The 13,719-nt window shown below is 43.4% G+C and overlaps 1 protein-coding gene across 3 annotated transcripts in view; it reads left to right on the top strand.

Annotated features, from left to right (window-relative positions):
• Window positions 1–10,150, top strand: part of LOC115139957 (E3 ubiquitin-protein ligase DTX1-like) — a 76,935-nt gene extending 66,785 nt beyond the window's left edge. For 2 of the 3 annotated variants that reach the window (XM_029677867.2, XM_029677866.2), the window contains exons 6-10: window positions 4,865–4,926; window positions 5,059–5,217; window positions 5,580–5,741; window positions 6,995–7,084; window positions 7,431–10,150. In XM_029677867.2, coding sequence (XP_029533727.1) covers window positions 4,865–4,926; window positions 5,059–5,217; window positions 5,580–5,741; window positions 6,995–7,084; window positions 7,431–7,655 — 698 coding nt within the window. In that variant the 3' untranslated portion in view covers window positions 7,656–10,150. Of the gene's footprint in view, window positions 1–4,864; window positions 4,927–5,058; window positions 5,218–5,579; window positions 7,085–7,430 lie in introns of those variants that run through there. The other variant, XM_065026599.1, reaches the window with a different exon arrangement.
• Window positions 10,151–13,719: the final 3,569 nt, after the last annotated feature.

Below are 13,719 nucleotides of genomic sequence, written 5' to 3'. Positions count from 1 at the left end.
AGATTGTCGATCTTCTTTGATGTTTCTTCTGTAGCCCGCTCTATGATGGACACGTTGGAGAGCGAGGCGTCTTGTTTAGTAGACAGGGTTCTTGTGTATCCATGCTGCTCTGGTCCTCGTGGTGGCTAGCTAGCATGTCGGCCGTCTTCTGTGAGACTTGGATATTTCGTCTACTTTTGTCTTTCTGTCGTGTTCTTCCCATTCAACTTGATAAAAACTAACTCTAAACTTATCCCATGTCCATAAAAAAGTTATAGTTAATTTCTTTCAATATTAATAGCCAATATTTGACTGTTAACCACCTAACCCTCAATATTGCTTTGAAGAGCGCGAAAACACTCCCTCTCACAGCGACGCCATCTTGGAGTCTCAATCAAATGTATTTATAAAGCCCTTTTTACATCAGCAGATGTCACAAAGAGCTATACAGAAACCCAGCCTAAAACCCCCAAACAGCAAGCAATGCAGATGTAGAAGCAGGTAGCTAATGACCCTCTCAGCATATTGAACAATGCACTCCCGGTGACCCTGGCGAAGGGGAAGGGAGGGCTCACGGTCACATTCACCACATTTCATTGGCTTCCCACCACATTGAAATTAACAGAGCTATTTCCACAAGCATAATTAAGATGAAGCTATTGTAGTGAGATGGGTTGATGACGATCCAGTGGTGATATGTGGTCGCTTTAGCTAAAATGGCACCAGGCCAATTTGATGACGTGGAAACCATAGGCGTCCCCAGGGGACTGCCTGTCTTGGTCAGTGCATGATGTGGGTTTTTCAGCCCTGTTCCACCCAGATGTCTCCGCCATCTCTCCCCTCCACCCCCGGGCTGCAGACCCAGGCGGGGGCATTGGGACGGGAGGACACCACGGATTGATAGATGGGTTGCAGCCAATTGTGCCTGCATTGATGCAGCATAGCCCCCATGGAGCGAGGCAGAGAGGGAAAGAGATTTAGGGATATCCTGTTCCGGCTTCCGCTGTAAAGGAGGCCAGAGAGGCCTTTGATCTGGCAAATGAAACCATCAAAAAGGCAATGCCGGAAAATGCATAATGCAGTCCTTCCCCATATCTCTCCCTCTATCGCTCTCTCTATATCTCTCTCTCATTATCTCTCCCTCTATCTCTCTCTCATTATCTCTCCCTCTATATCTCTCTCTCTCGTTATCTCTCCCTCTATTGCTCTCTCTATATCTCTCTCTATATCTCTCTCTCTCATTATCTCTCCCTCTATATCTCCCTCTATATCTCTCTCTCATTATCTCTCCCTCTATATCTCTCTATATCTCTCTCTCATTATCTCTCCCTCTATATCTCTCACTCTATATCTCTCTCTCGTTATCTCTCCCTCTATCGATCTCTCTATATCTCTCTCTCATTATCTCTCCCTCTATATCTCTCTCTCGTTATCTCTCCCTCTATCGCTCTCTCTATATCTCTCCCTCATTATCTCTCCCTCCATATCTCTCTCTCTATATCTCTCCCTCATTATCTCTCCCTCCATATCTCTCTCTATATCTCTCTCTCATTATCTCTCCCTCCATATCTCTCTCTCTATATATCTATCTCTATATCTCTCTCTCTTTATCTCTCCCTCCATATCTCTCTCTCTATATCTCTCTCTCTATATCTCTCTCTCATTATCTCTCCCTCCATATCTCTCTCTCTATATCTCTCTCTCTATATCTCTCCCTCATTATCTCTCCCTCCATATCTCTCTCTCTATATCTCTCCCTCCATATCTCTCCCTCTATCGCTCTCTCTATATCTCTCCCTCATTATCTCTCCCTCCATATCTCTCTCTCTATATCTCTCCCTCCATATCTCTCCCTCTATCGCTCTCTCTATATCTCTCCCTCATTATCTCTCCCTCCATCTCTCCATCTATATCTCTCCCTCCATATCTCTCCATCTATATCTCTCCCTCTATATATCTCTCTCATTATCTCTCCCTCTATATCTCTCCCTCTATATCTCTCCCTCTATATCTCTCCCTCATTATCTCTCCCTCCATATCTCTCTCTCTATATCTCTCTCTCATTATCTCTCCCTCTATATCTCTCCCTCTATATCTCTCCCTCTATATCTCTCTCTCATTATCTCTCCCTCTATATCTCTCCTTCTATATCGCTCCCTCTATATCGCTCCCTCCATATCTCTCCCTCTATCGCTCTCTCTATATCTCTCCCTCCATATCTCTCCATCTATATCTCTCCCTCTATATCTCTCTCTCATTATCTCTCCCTCTATATCTCTCCTTCTATATCGCTCCCTCTATATCGCTCCCTCCATATCTCTCCCTCTATCGCTCTCTCTATATCTCTCCCTCCATATCTCTCTCTCTATCTCTCTCTCTCTATATCTCTCTCTCATTATCTCTCCCTCTATATCTCTCCTTCTATATCTCTCCCTCCATATCTCTCCCTCTATATCGCTCCCTCCATATCTCTCCCTCTATCGCTCTCTCTATATCTCTCCCTCCATATCTCTCCATCTATATCTCTCTCTCTATATCTCTCTCTCTATATCTCTCCCTCCATATCTCTCCCTCTATCGCTCTCTCTATATCGCTCTCTCTATATCTCTCTCTCTATATCTCTCTCTCTATATCTCTCCTCCATATCTCTCTCTCATTATCTCTCCCTCTATATCTCTCTCTCTATATCTCTCCCTCCATATCTCTCCATCTATATCTCTCCCTCTATATCTCTCTCTCATTATCTCTCTCTCTATATCTCTCCCTCATTATCTCTCCCTCCATATCTCTCTCTCTATATCTCTCCCTCCATATCTCTCCATCTATATCTCTCCCTCTATATCTCTCTCTCATTATCTCTCCCTCTATATCTCTCCTTCTATATCGCTCCCTCTATATCTCTCCATCTATATCTCTCCCTCCATATCTCTCCATCTATATCTCTCCCTCTATATCTCTCCCTCTATATCGCTCCCTCCATATCTCTCCCTCTATCGCTCTCTCTATATCTCTCCCTCCATATCTCTCCATCTATATATGTCCCTCTATATCTCTCTCTCATTATCTCTCCCTCTATATCTCTCCCTCTATATCTCTCTCTCATTATCTCTCTCTATATATCTCTCTATCTCTCTCCTCTATATCTTTCCCTCCATCTCTCTCTCTCTATATATCTCCCTCTATATCTCTCTCTCTATATCTCTCCCTCCATATCTCTCCATCTATATCTCTCCCTCTATATCTCTCTCTCATTATCTCTCCCTCTATATCTCTCTCTCTATATCTCTCCCTCCATATTTCTACATTTACATTTTACATTTAAGTCATTTAGCAGACGCTCTTATCTTATTTCTCTCTCATTATCTCTCTCTATATATCTCTCTATCTCTCTCCCTCTATATCTTTCCCTCCATATCTCTCTCTCTATATATCTCTCTCTATATCTCTCTATATCTCTCCCTCCATATCTCTCTCTATATCTCTCTCTCTCTATATCTCTCTCTATTTATCTTTCCCTCTATATCTCTCTCTCTATATCTCTCCCACTATATATCTCTCTCTCTATTTCTCTCTATATCTCTCCCCTCTCTCTCTCTCTCAGAATATAATATATATATATATCTATATATCTCTCCCTCTATATCTCTCTCTCTCTATATATATATATATATATATATATATATATATATCTCACTATCTCTCTCTCTATATCTCTCTCTATATATCTCTCCCTCTATATATATATATCTCTCTCTCCATCACGTTCTCTCATCTCAATTCAAGGGGCTTTATTGGCATGGGAAACATGTGTTAACATTGCCAAAGCAAGTGAGGTAGATAATATACAAAAGTGAAATAAACAATCAAAATTAACAGTAAACATTACACATACAGAAGTTTCAAAACAATAAAGACATTCCAAATGTCATATTACGTATATATACAGTGTTGTAACGATGTACAAATGGTTAAGGATACACAAGGGAAAATAAATAAGCATAAATATGGGTTGTATTTACAATGGTGTTTGTTCTTCACTGGTTGCCCTTTTCTTGTGGCAACAGTTCACAAATCTTGCTGCTGTGATGGCACACTGTGGAACTTCACCCAGTAGATATGGGAGTTTATCAAAATTGGGTTTGTTTTCAAATTCTTTGTGGATCTGTGTAATCTGAGGGAAATATGTGTCTCTAATATGGTCATACATTGGACAGGAGGTTAGAAAGTGCATCTCTCTCGCTTCTCTGTCTCTTTCCCTCTCTTCCTCCCTTCCTCCTTTCTCTCTCTCCCTCTCTCTCTTCCCCAAATGAGCAAACAAAAGTGTTGGGGGAAGAGTGCCCGCCTGTAAGCGTGTTAGAGGTGTAAGCTGTGGGTGAGCTCTGTCAGCCATACTAGCTTGGTTTCACACTGGGATTAGTTTAGTGTGTGGGTGATGGCTCATTGTTCTATGTCACTTTGAAGGTGATCTCCTCTTCAACATCACACCCAGCATACTTTCTTATTGAACTGGTCTGTCTCATCATAATAAAGTAGGGCTGTGGTAGGTTAACAGGTTAAAACCTGTTAGGGATAGGGCAGAATACTGCCCCCTTTGGAGGAATTGCGTGCCTATAGTAAACTGAAAAAAAATATGCATATCATAATTATTATTGGATAGAAAACACTCTAAAGCTTCTAAAACCGTTTCAATTATGTCTGTAAGTATAGCAGAACTCACAGGGCAGCCAATCTTCCAAACTTTTTCTCTCATCAGGAAAGTTGGGCCAGACCAGTCCCTGGGTTTACCTAGTGCTCAAATAGACAGGATTCACTTCTCCTTATGCAGATCTATCTAGTCATGTTTTCCTTTTAACCATATCCTTTCAATGTTGTGTTTTGTTGCTAGGGAAAAGCCCAGAGGATGTGGTGCGGAGATACACGGAGAAAGTGAAGGTTGCCCCTGATGAGGTAAGGAGAGTCCTGGGTGACACACACTTTAATACGGTTTGAAATCAATACACTGTACAGTGTATCATTGCTATGCATCCCAACCCTGCAGTCAGATACAGTAACTGGTGCCCACTCACTTTCCCTTCCCAGGACTGCACCATCTGCATGGAGAGGCTGGTGACGTCATCGGGCTACGAGGGCGTCCTGCAGCACAAGGGCATAAAGCCAGAAATGGTGGGCAAGCTTGGCAAGTGTGGGCACATTTACCATCTGCTGTGCCTGGTGGCCATGTACAACAATGGCACCAAGGTGAGAAAGGGCATTCGCGCCAGCGCTTGTTATGGTATCAATGATACCATGTCGTAATATGATATTGTATAATAGCGGGTGAAATTACACACCCCATTTGATGTGGTGTTATACTTTGATATCATTCGATTAGATGAGATTAGATTGAGATCAAACTAATTCAGAACAGGCCTTAGCCTGCCAAACACAGTTCATGCTCATTTTAATGCATAACCATGAAACAAAATGACAATTACTTGTTTTATTAAAAGTCAATTTAGTACAGAAGGTGGCTCGATGTTCATGAAGTCACTCTAGATTAGATTCCATTTGTTTGATTAGATTAGTTATGAATATTGAACATTTAATGTGTCCCTGTCCAGGATGGCAGTCTGCAGTGCCCCACCTGTAAGGCTATCTATGGGGAGAAGACAGGCACACAGCCCCCTGGGAAGATGGACTACCATGTCATCCCCCACTGCCTGCCCGGCTACCTGGAGGCCAAGACCATCCGCATCGTCTATGACATTCCTGCTGGCATACAGGTAAGCACGACTCACGACGTGCCACAATTATATCCACCACACTCCCACGTCCACTCATCCACTGGCTCTCCTTCCTAGGCCTATTTTCTTCCATCTACGTTGGTATAAGACTGCTGTGTCTGACATGAGGATGCTTCAGAGGGTATTTGACTACGTGCTTAGTGTTGCTGAGGGGGTTGAAGTGTCCCAAAGCCGCGTGACTGCATCTTTGTAAAGAGAGAGAGAACGATTCACCTCCTCTCTTTGCAGTGGGCGGGGCGGTCGAGAGGAGGGAAGATGGCTGCATATTTCATCCTGACTGCAGAGCGGAGCTTTAGTAGAGTCAATGACCTTTATTTTCAGAAGAGCAGACTTAGCCTCAGTCTGTCCTCTGCCCTCCACACTGCAGCAGCACATCACACCACAGCCCACTCACAGTGCCCCATCACACCACAGCCCACTCACAGTGCCCCATCACACCACAGCCCACTCACAGTGCCCCATCACACCACAGCCCACTGACAGTGCCCCATCACACCACAGCCCACTCACAGTGCCCCATCACACCACAGCCCACTCACAGTGCCCCATCACACCACAGCCCACTCACAGTGCCCCATCACACCACAGCCCACTCACAGTGCCCCATCACACCACAGCCCACTCACAGTGCCCCAAACACACCACAGCCCACTCACAGTGCTCCATCACACCACAGCCCACTCACAGTGCCCCATCACCCCACAGCCCACTCACAGTGCCCCATCACACCACAGCCCACTCACAGTGCCCCAAACACACCACAGCCCACTCACAGTGCCCCATCACACCACAGCCCACTCACAGTGCCCCATCACCCCACAGCCCACTCACAGTGCCCCATCACACCACTGACTCTCCTCACTTCCCCCTTGAAACACATCTTCACTGACAGCTGTACTCTGTGGAAGAAAGTCATGAAATAGTAATGATACAGTGCATTATGATGTAGAGTGGAGTACAATGACTACGGTGTGTCATGTCAACACATATCACCTGCATCACAGAGCATGGCAGTTACTTGTTTGCTATACAACTGGAATAAAGAATATGTTTCTTAATGATAAGTAAAAAGGTTTTGGCAGTGCCCCCCAAAATGAATGATTTGATAGAGTCAAATAAACTAGTATGACCATTAGTATAAAAGTTTATCCCAGGGGCACATTTGACATTTCCCTCTGACTGAATGTTAAGAGAAAGAGAGGGGTTGTTTTTGTTTTTGTCCTTTTCACCAGGCCACAGAGCATCCCAACCCAGGGAAGAAGTTCAGCGCTAGAGGCTTCCCACGGCACTGCTACCTCCCAGACAATGACAAGGGCAGGAAGGTGAGACATACATGACTGTCTGTGTGTATATGGGAAGGACATGTTTTCCAAAATACATTATGCAGAGATGGTGACTGCACTGTAAGCTGCTGCTGTACCTACAAGGCTCTCATCCTCTGTCTGTCTGTCTGTCTGTCTGTCTGTCTGTCTGTCTGTCTGTCTGTCTGTCTGTCTGTCTGTCTGTCTGTCTGTCTGTCTGTCTGTCTGTCTGTCTGTCTGTCTGTCTGTCTGTCTGTCTGTCTGTCTGTCTGTCTGTCTGTCTGTCTGTCTGTCTGTCTGTCTGTCTGTCTGTCTGTCTGTCTGTCTGTCTGTCTGTCTGTCTGTCTGTCTGTCTGTCCGTCCCCAGGTCCTAAAGCTTCTGATCATGGCGTGGGACCGCCGCCTCATCTTTACCATCGACACGTCCAGCACCACCGGCGAGTCAGACACGGTGGTGTGGAACGAGATCCACCACAAGACAGAGTTTGGCTCCAACCTGACAGGGCACGGCTACCCAGACCCCAACTACCTGGACAACGTCCTGACAGAGCTGTCAGCCCAGGGGGTCGTGGAGGAGAACCTGAAGGACTGAGGGGGGAAGAGAGGCCACTGAGGACTACCACCCATACTCCTCTCTGACATAGAGTAGGCCTCTGCATGAAGAGGCAACAAGATAACTATATTTTACTCCCACACCCAAAACAGACCTAAAGACCCTCAGATTCTGTATGTGGCCATGAGAGCGGAGGAAATATAGCAAATGACATGATAACATCACGATTGTGTTATACTGTTATTTGCATTTACCTAAACATAACTGTAATACTTTTCTGACTACTGTCTCTTTGTCAATGCCTTGAGCAGGTGTATGTTTGGCAAAATTTCAACCTGATAGGGTAAAGGAACGTAAAGACAGGATTTGAATGAAAACTGATCTCAATGTGTATTGGTGGTTGTGGGGTTTATACATTGATGATCAACTGATCATTGATTCCTCTGAAACTGGATTTTGAACTTCCTCTTTTGTACTGAAGAAGATTTAAGACTGTGACATCGTAGCATTGAAAGAGATGTCTGTTTATACTCACCACCAAACCATGTGGCCCAGAATTTGATATTGCATTTTAATGTTGACTGCACACCTGGGATTTTTGCAGAGACAGTTGGCTCGGGCTCTGAAGGCTTCAGATGTCTGTCCCGGTTTGTTCTAGTTTTATCAGATGTGTATTTTTTAATGAGTAGGGAAGTGATTTCTCAAGTTGTAGTTGGTATTTGTGTGGAAATCTTCAGGATCATTTTTATATGCAGAATTGTAAAAGCGTGAGTGCTTTCCCAGTCCAATTCACACCAAATCTACACAGTTCAGCTTGTTGTGATATGCTGATGAGGTTGATAGTGAGAGTCTTTTGAAAGTGAGGCCTTTTGCTTTAGTTTTAGCTTGGTGATTTTCTGCAACAAAACTGTCTGTAGATCTGAGTGGACAGTCACGGTGATGTGATTCTCAGGAAGGAGAGAGGGCATCTCTGATTGGCTACACAGGGCCGTTTCACAAAGGCTTGGCTCCACTGGCCTTTGAGCCTGTTGAAGGTTCACATGCACCTTCTGACAGAGAGACAGTCAGTTGATCTGAAGATTCAGCTGTCTCACAGTAGATGTATATTCTAACAGGGGTGCCAACCTGGGGAGGCCTTTGGAAGTTAACCTGATATAGATCCATACACAAGCATCTTACCGATCAGTTAGATGATTGTTCAAAAAATGTATGCTTCTGTAAGTTAAGATCTGAGGCAGTCGAGCAAGCCTCGCTCCACTCCAAGGTTAACCTCATTCGTTTTGTTGAAACACTGGTGACGTTGACCTCTGTGAATAAGCCTGTCTTAGAGGAGGCGTTGGAATGATCTATCACGCTCGCATCACATGTGCTTGCCTACTTGCGTGTGTGTTTGAATGTGTGTTAGTGTGTGTGTGTGCTGTGGTGTTAATACACTCTCTGGCTTTCTAAGGGCTTTATTTAATCCATATTGCGGTAGTTCAGCATTACAGCGTGATTTAAATTTAAAGACAATGTTCCCGCTTCAGCAGAGACTGCATTCATGGTAAACTCAATCGGAAATGACTTATACATTTCCATGGCGCAATCTGGAACGCCTCAGTCCTTGAACAGAGGAGCAGAACATGCTTCGCAGAGAGCGATGTCCTCTTCAAAGAATGACTCTCTCCTCTGATCCATCATAGAGTAGAGTAGGCACACACACACACACACACACACACACACACACACACACACACACACACACACACACACACACACACACACACACACACACACACACACACACACACACACACACACACACACACACACACTGTGATGTACGAGCCTCTGGTGTTCCTCCTGTTGGGCTGGTTGCATGATAAGCCTCTGCTGCAGACAACACCTACCCCATACTGTCTGATTCCTCTGAAGGCTCTTAGGTCTGATACTGATGTACGGGCAGCAGCTGCGTTTCCCCTTCCCTCAGCAGCTAGAGGAGCTCATTTTACAGTAGGATCACTCAGAATGTTGTTCTATAAAGTACAGTATGTGAAGCTGATGTTGCATTGGGAATTTCCACTCCCTTTGCTCCCTCCTCTCTCCCTTCCCACAGATTATTTGCTCATAAGCTAAAGAGTTCTTGAAGATTTGAGTTATTTTCCAAAAAGAAAAGTTAACCTTTAAGCTGAATAATTCTCTCCTCCAGTTGGATCTGACCAATTTGAATGAGTGGGGATGTTGGTATAATCTAGAAGAGATTCATGTTGAGGTTTTATGGTGTCCCACCCACGTCACGGGTTTTGATCCTTGAAATGCTTTTGAATATCTTGGACTGAATCATAGTCTTCCGTAGCACTTTGAGGCAGCAGTTTTCTTTAATTGATCCTTTCATTTTAGGAAGATGTCTTGAAATGTATTCAAATTCAGCAGTTTTTTACGTTTATGTTTATAAACTTGTCTTGTATTGCTTCAAAAATATACGTATATATATATATATATATATCTATACATTTGCAGATGTGATCTACCTTTAAATGTACATGTATGCTCAATTTGAGTCATATGGTGTAAGTTTAATTTATTTTTATACTCTTCTATTTATGAACATATACACTCACATTTACCCGTCCACATCACTATACACACAGGCACATATTAAAATGAATACAGTGCCTTCAGGAAGTATTCGGACCCCTTGACTTTTTCCACTTTGTTACGTTACAGCCTTATTCCAAAATTGATGAAAACAAACATTTCCTTCCTTTCTTTTAACACAATACCCCATAATGACAAAGCAAAAACAGTTTTTGCTAATTCATTAAAAATAAAGAAAAAGGAAATATCACATTTTACATAAGTATTCAGACCCTTTACTCAGTACTTTGTTGAACCACCTTTGGCAGCGATTACAGCATCAAGTCTTCTTGGGTATGATGCTACAAGCTTGGGACAACTGTATTTGGGGAGTTTCTCACATTCTTCTCTACAGATCCTCTCAACCTCTGTCAGGTTGGATGGGGGGGGGGGGGGGCGTTGCTGCTATCTTCAGATCCGTCCAGAGATGTTTGATCAGGTTCAAGTCCAGGCTTTGGCTGGGCCACTCAAGGACATTCAGAGATTTGTCCCGAAGCCACTCCTGTGTTGTCTTGGCTGTGTGCTTAGGGTTGTTGTCCTTTTGGAAGGTGGCCACTGTGTTCTTGGGGACCTTCAATGCTGCAGAAATGTTTTGGTACCCTTCCCCAGATCTGTGCCTCGACACAATCCTGTCTTGGAGCTCAACGGACAATTCATTCGACCACATGTCTTGGTTTTTGCTCTGACATGCACTAACAACTGTGGGACCTTATATAGACGGGTGTGTGCCTTTCTAAATCATGTCCAATCAATTGAATTTACCACAGGTGGACTCCAATCAAGTTGTAGAAACACCTCAAGGATGATCAATGGAAACAGGATGCACCAGAGCTCAATTTCAAGTCTCATAGCCAAGGTTCTGAATACTTATGTAAATAAGCTATTTAAAAATATATATATAATTTCAAAAATGTCTAAAAACCCGTTTTCACTTTGTCATTATGTGGTGCTGAAGATTCTTCTTTCTTTGATCCAATTTAGAATAAGGCTGTAATGTAACAGAATGTGGGAAAAGCCAAGGGGTCTGAATACTCTCCCAAAGCCCTGTATGTCAAATCTGGCATATGTGATCTGCCAGTATGTCAGGGACTGTTGAAATATGTCTGCCATGTTATGAGCATCTTATATTAGCAGTAGTCTTAGAATTTGCTGCTGTCGTCAATGTAGATTCTGTATTGGAATCGCTGAGGGATTCAGTAAGTACAGCAGTTCCTCTTTATTATTGGCTGGGGGGAGTTTAGCAGCATGTAGTCGACCCTATCCCCCCAGATGGGTCATTGACCATAGAATGAGAATTCTAATTGTGTCATTTACCATGTATATAACCTAATAGAACCAAGAGGACGATACTGTCAGTACCCCAAACTGGTGAGTGAAAAACAAGTCATTTTGCCTGTTCATTTCTTCTTTATCCTTGTGCAAGTTTTGATGTCTTTTTGTCGCTCTCTTAAATAGGGAAAAACAGGAAAGAAATGCTTCCAGTCTTATCAGGGAATTTCCCATTTAAAGTGAGACTCATTAAGTTGTACAGATAAAACGTTTTTGCTTGGCCAACCCTATTTTCCATGTCATTGTACTTTAACTGATGTACTGTACCAGTTAATATTTCTAGACTTACATTTCCAGTCTCCAAATGCTTAAGTATGTATCTGTAATTTCATGGTCTAGGCCTCCTCCGCTTTTCAGGTGTGTACATAAGGTCAGTATGCTTTCAGTGGAGTCTGTACACCGGGGAATTTTAATGTGAGCATACATTTTATTGTCTGGTTTTGGACAGAGGAATAGAGTTTATGCAATTATATATGCGAGCAATTTGTACCTCATGTCATGTGTAGCAGAAGGTATCAGGAGGTTTTGGGTACAGGAGAATGGATGTTCAACATTTTGTACGGTGTGTCCATTTGCTATCCAAGGTTATTGCTCAAATGCTCCAGATAGGAGAACACATATTTTTGATGTATTTTTTAAAAGATTGAATATCTTCAATTGAGCATTCATACTGTGTAACGTTGTTATATTACTATTAGTAATTAATATACATTCCATACCATTTTCCATAGCATATATTGATTAGTTGTGGGAAATGGAGTAAAGCTGACTTTAAGGACACATTAACAGGGATACTTTCTCATTGGGAGTTTATCTCACAATCATATTGATAATCTCCACAGCATACTGTGCTTATGTCTACACAGATTGGCCTGCAACAATTTGGTGGGAATCTGTGTAGGTGTGAGATAAGAGGGTCTGCGTGTGTGAGCGTATTGCATGTGTGTGTGTGAAAATGTTTGGTTTAAGTTCCAAAAAGATTGAAACGGTAGACGTTTGAGACAAACAAACAAAAAATAGACCATAGAAGTGCATGTTACTCAAGACCTAAGCAAGTCTGCTGACAAAGAAAATATTTTGTGACAGTTGAGTCATTAGAGATGTCATCCAGCTGTGTCCTGTGGAGTGGCACGGTGGACTGCGCCATACTCCACTGCTTGTCTGTTTTTACCTCTAAAGAGGCTTTGATGGAGAGAGATGAGAATGAGCTAGCGCTTTGCTGCTCCGCTCTCTCTTCAGGTTGCACAGAAAAAAGGTAACCATATGTATGAGGTAATCGTCTGCATTTTAAGTGCCCATTTTTTACTGACACAACGTCAGAGAGCCATGTGGCTATGGTTCAACATTCAAATTTCATTTCTCATCAGAAGCAACATACTACATATTGCGATTTTAAAAAGAAAACACAACACACAAAGAGAAATTGAGATTTGAAATGTATAATCAAATGAAATAGAAATAAAGGCAAGATTAGAGACAAAACATTAAAGGGCTTCTTAATCTGTCCTTCTTTATTGGATCGTGATGATTTTGTTGCATGTTTGTGTGTTTCATGTGAAAAATAAATGTGCCCTCAACAGAGTAGTTTATTTGACCTTCTCTCGTTCTTTACTGTCTTTCGTTGCCACCACGTCCTCCTCTTCCTCTAGCTTTTTCGTTCCCCTCTCCTCCTGGCTGCCCTGCGCCTTGTTATGCAGATATAAACAAGCTTCGCTCGAGCTGTGGAGTGTGGCGGTAACAGTTTTCACCGGCAGTAAATGTTGCGTTATGGCCATTTTCTGTCACTGGCTGCTGAATGTTGGTGCTGTGTGAAAGAAATGGAGGCTGGGTCTGCAGGCACTGTGGCGCATACTAAAGCAAATACCCCAATCCTCCCCCCTCCCTTCCAGGTCTGGAGGAACAGCTTGTGGGGTTGTCATGGGAGGTCTCCCTGCTGGTCCTGCGGACAGCCTGTGGTGTCTGTCATGGGGCTCATCGCCCCTCTCACAAGCATAGCCGTGACACCGTAGCTTAGAGCGTCTGTCGTGGCCCAGGGCTGACATCCCAGACTCGCATGTCCCAGCCGAGCTCCCCTCATCTCATCACTCACCTCCGTCACTAATGTAATGAGGGTGTTAACGAGGGAGCCTCTGCTGCCCCATAGCAGGTGCCTCTCATT

The sequence above is a fragment of the Oncorhynchus nerka genome, linkage group LG13 (assembly GCF_034236695.1).
Source record: "Oncorhynchus nerka isolate Pitt River linkage group LG13, Oner_Uvic_2.0, whole genome shotgun sequence".
Taxonomy (NCBI): Eukaryota; Metazoa; Chordata; class Actinopteri; order Salmoniformes; family Salmonidae; genus Oncorhynchus; species Oncorhynchus nerka.
The sequence above is the reverse complement of the archived record's forward strand: the minus strand, read 5'-3'. Positions and strand labels throughout refer to the sequence as shown.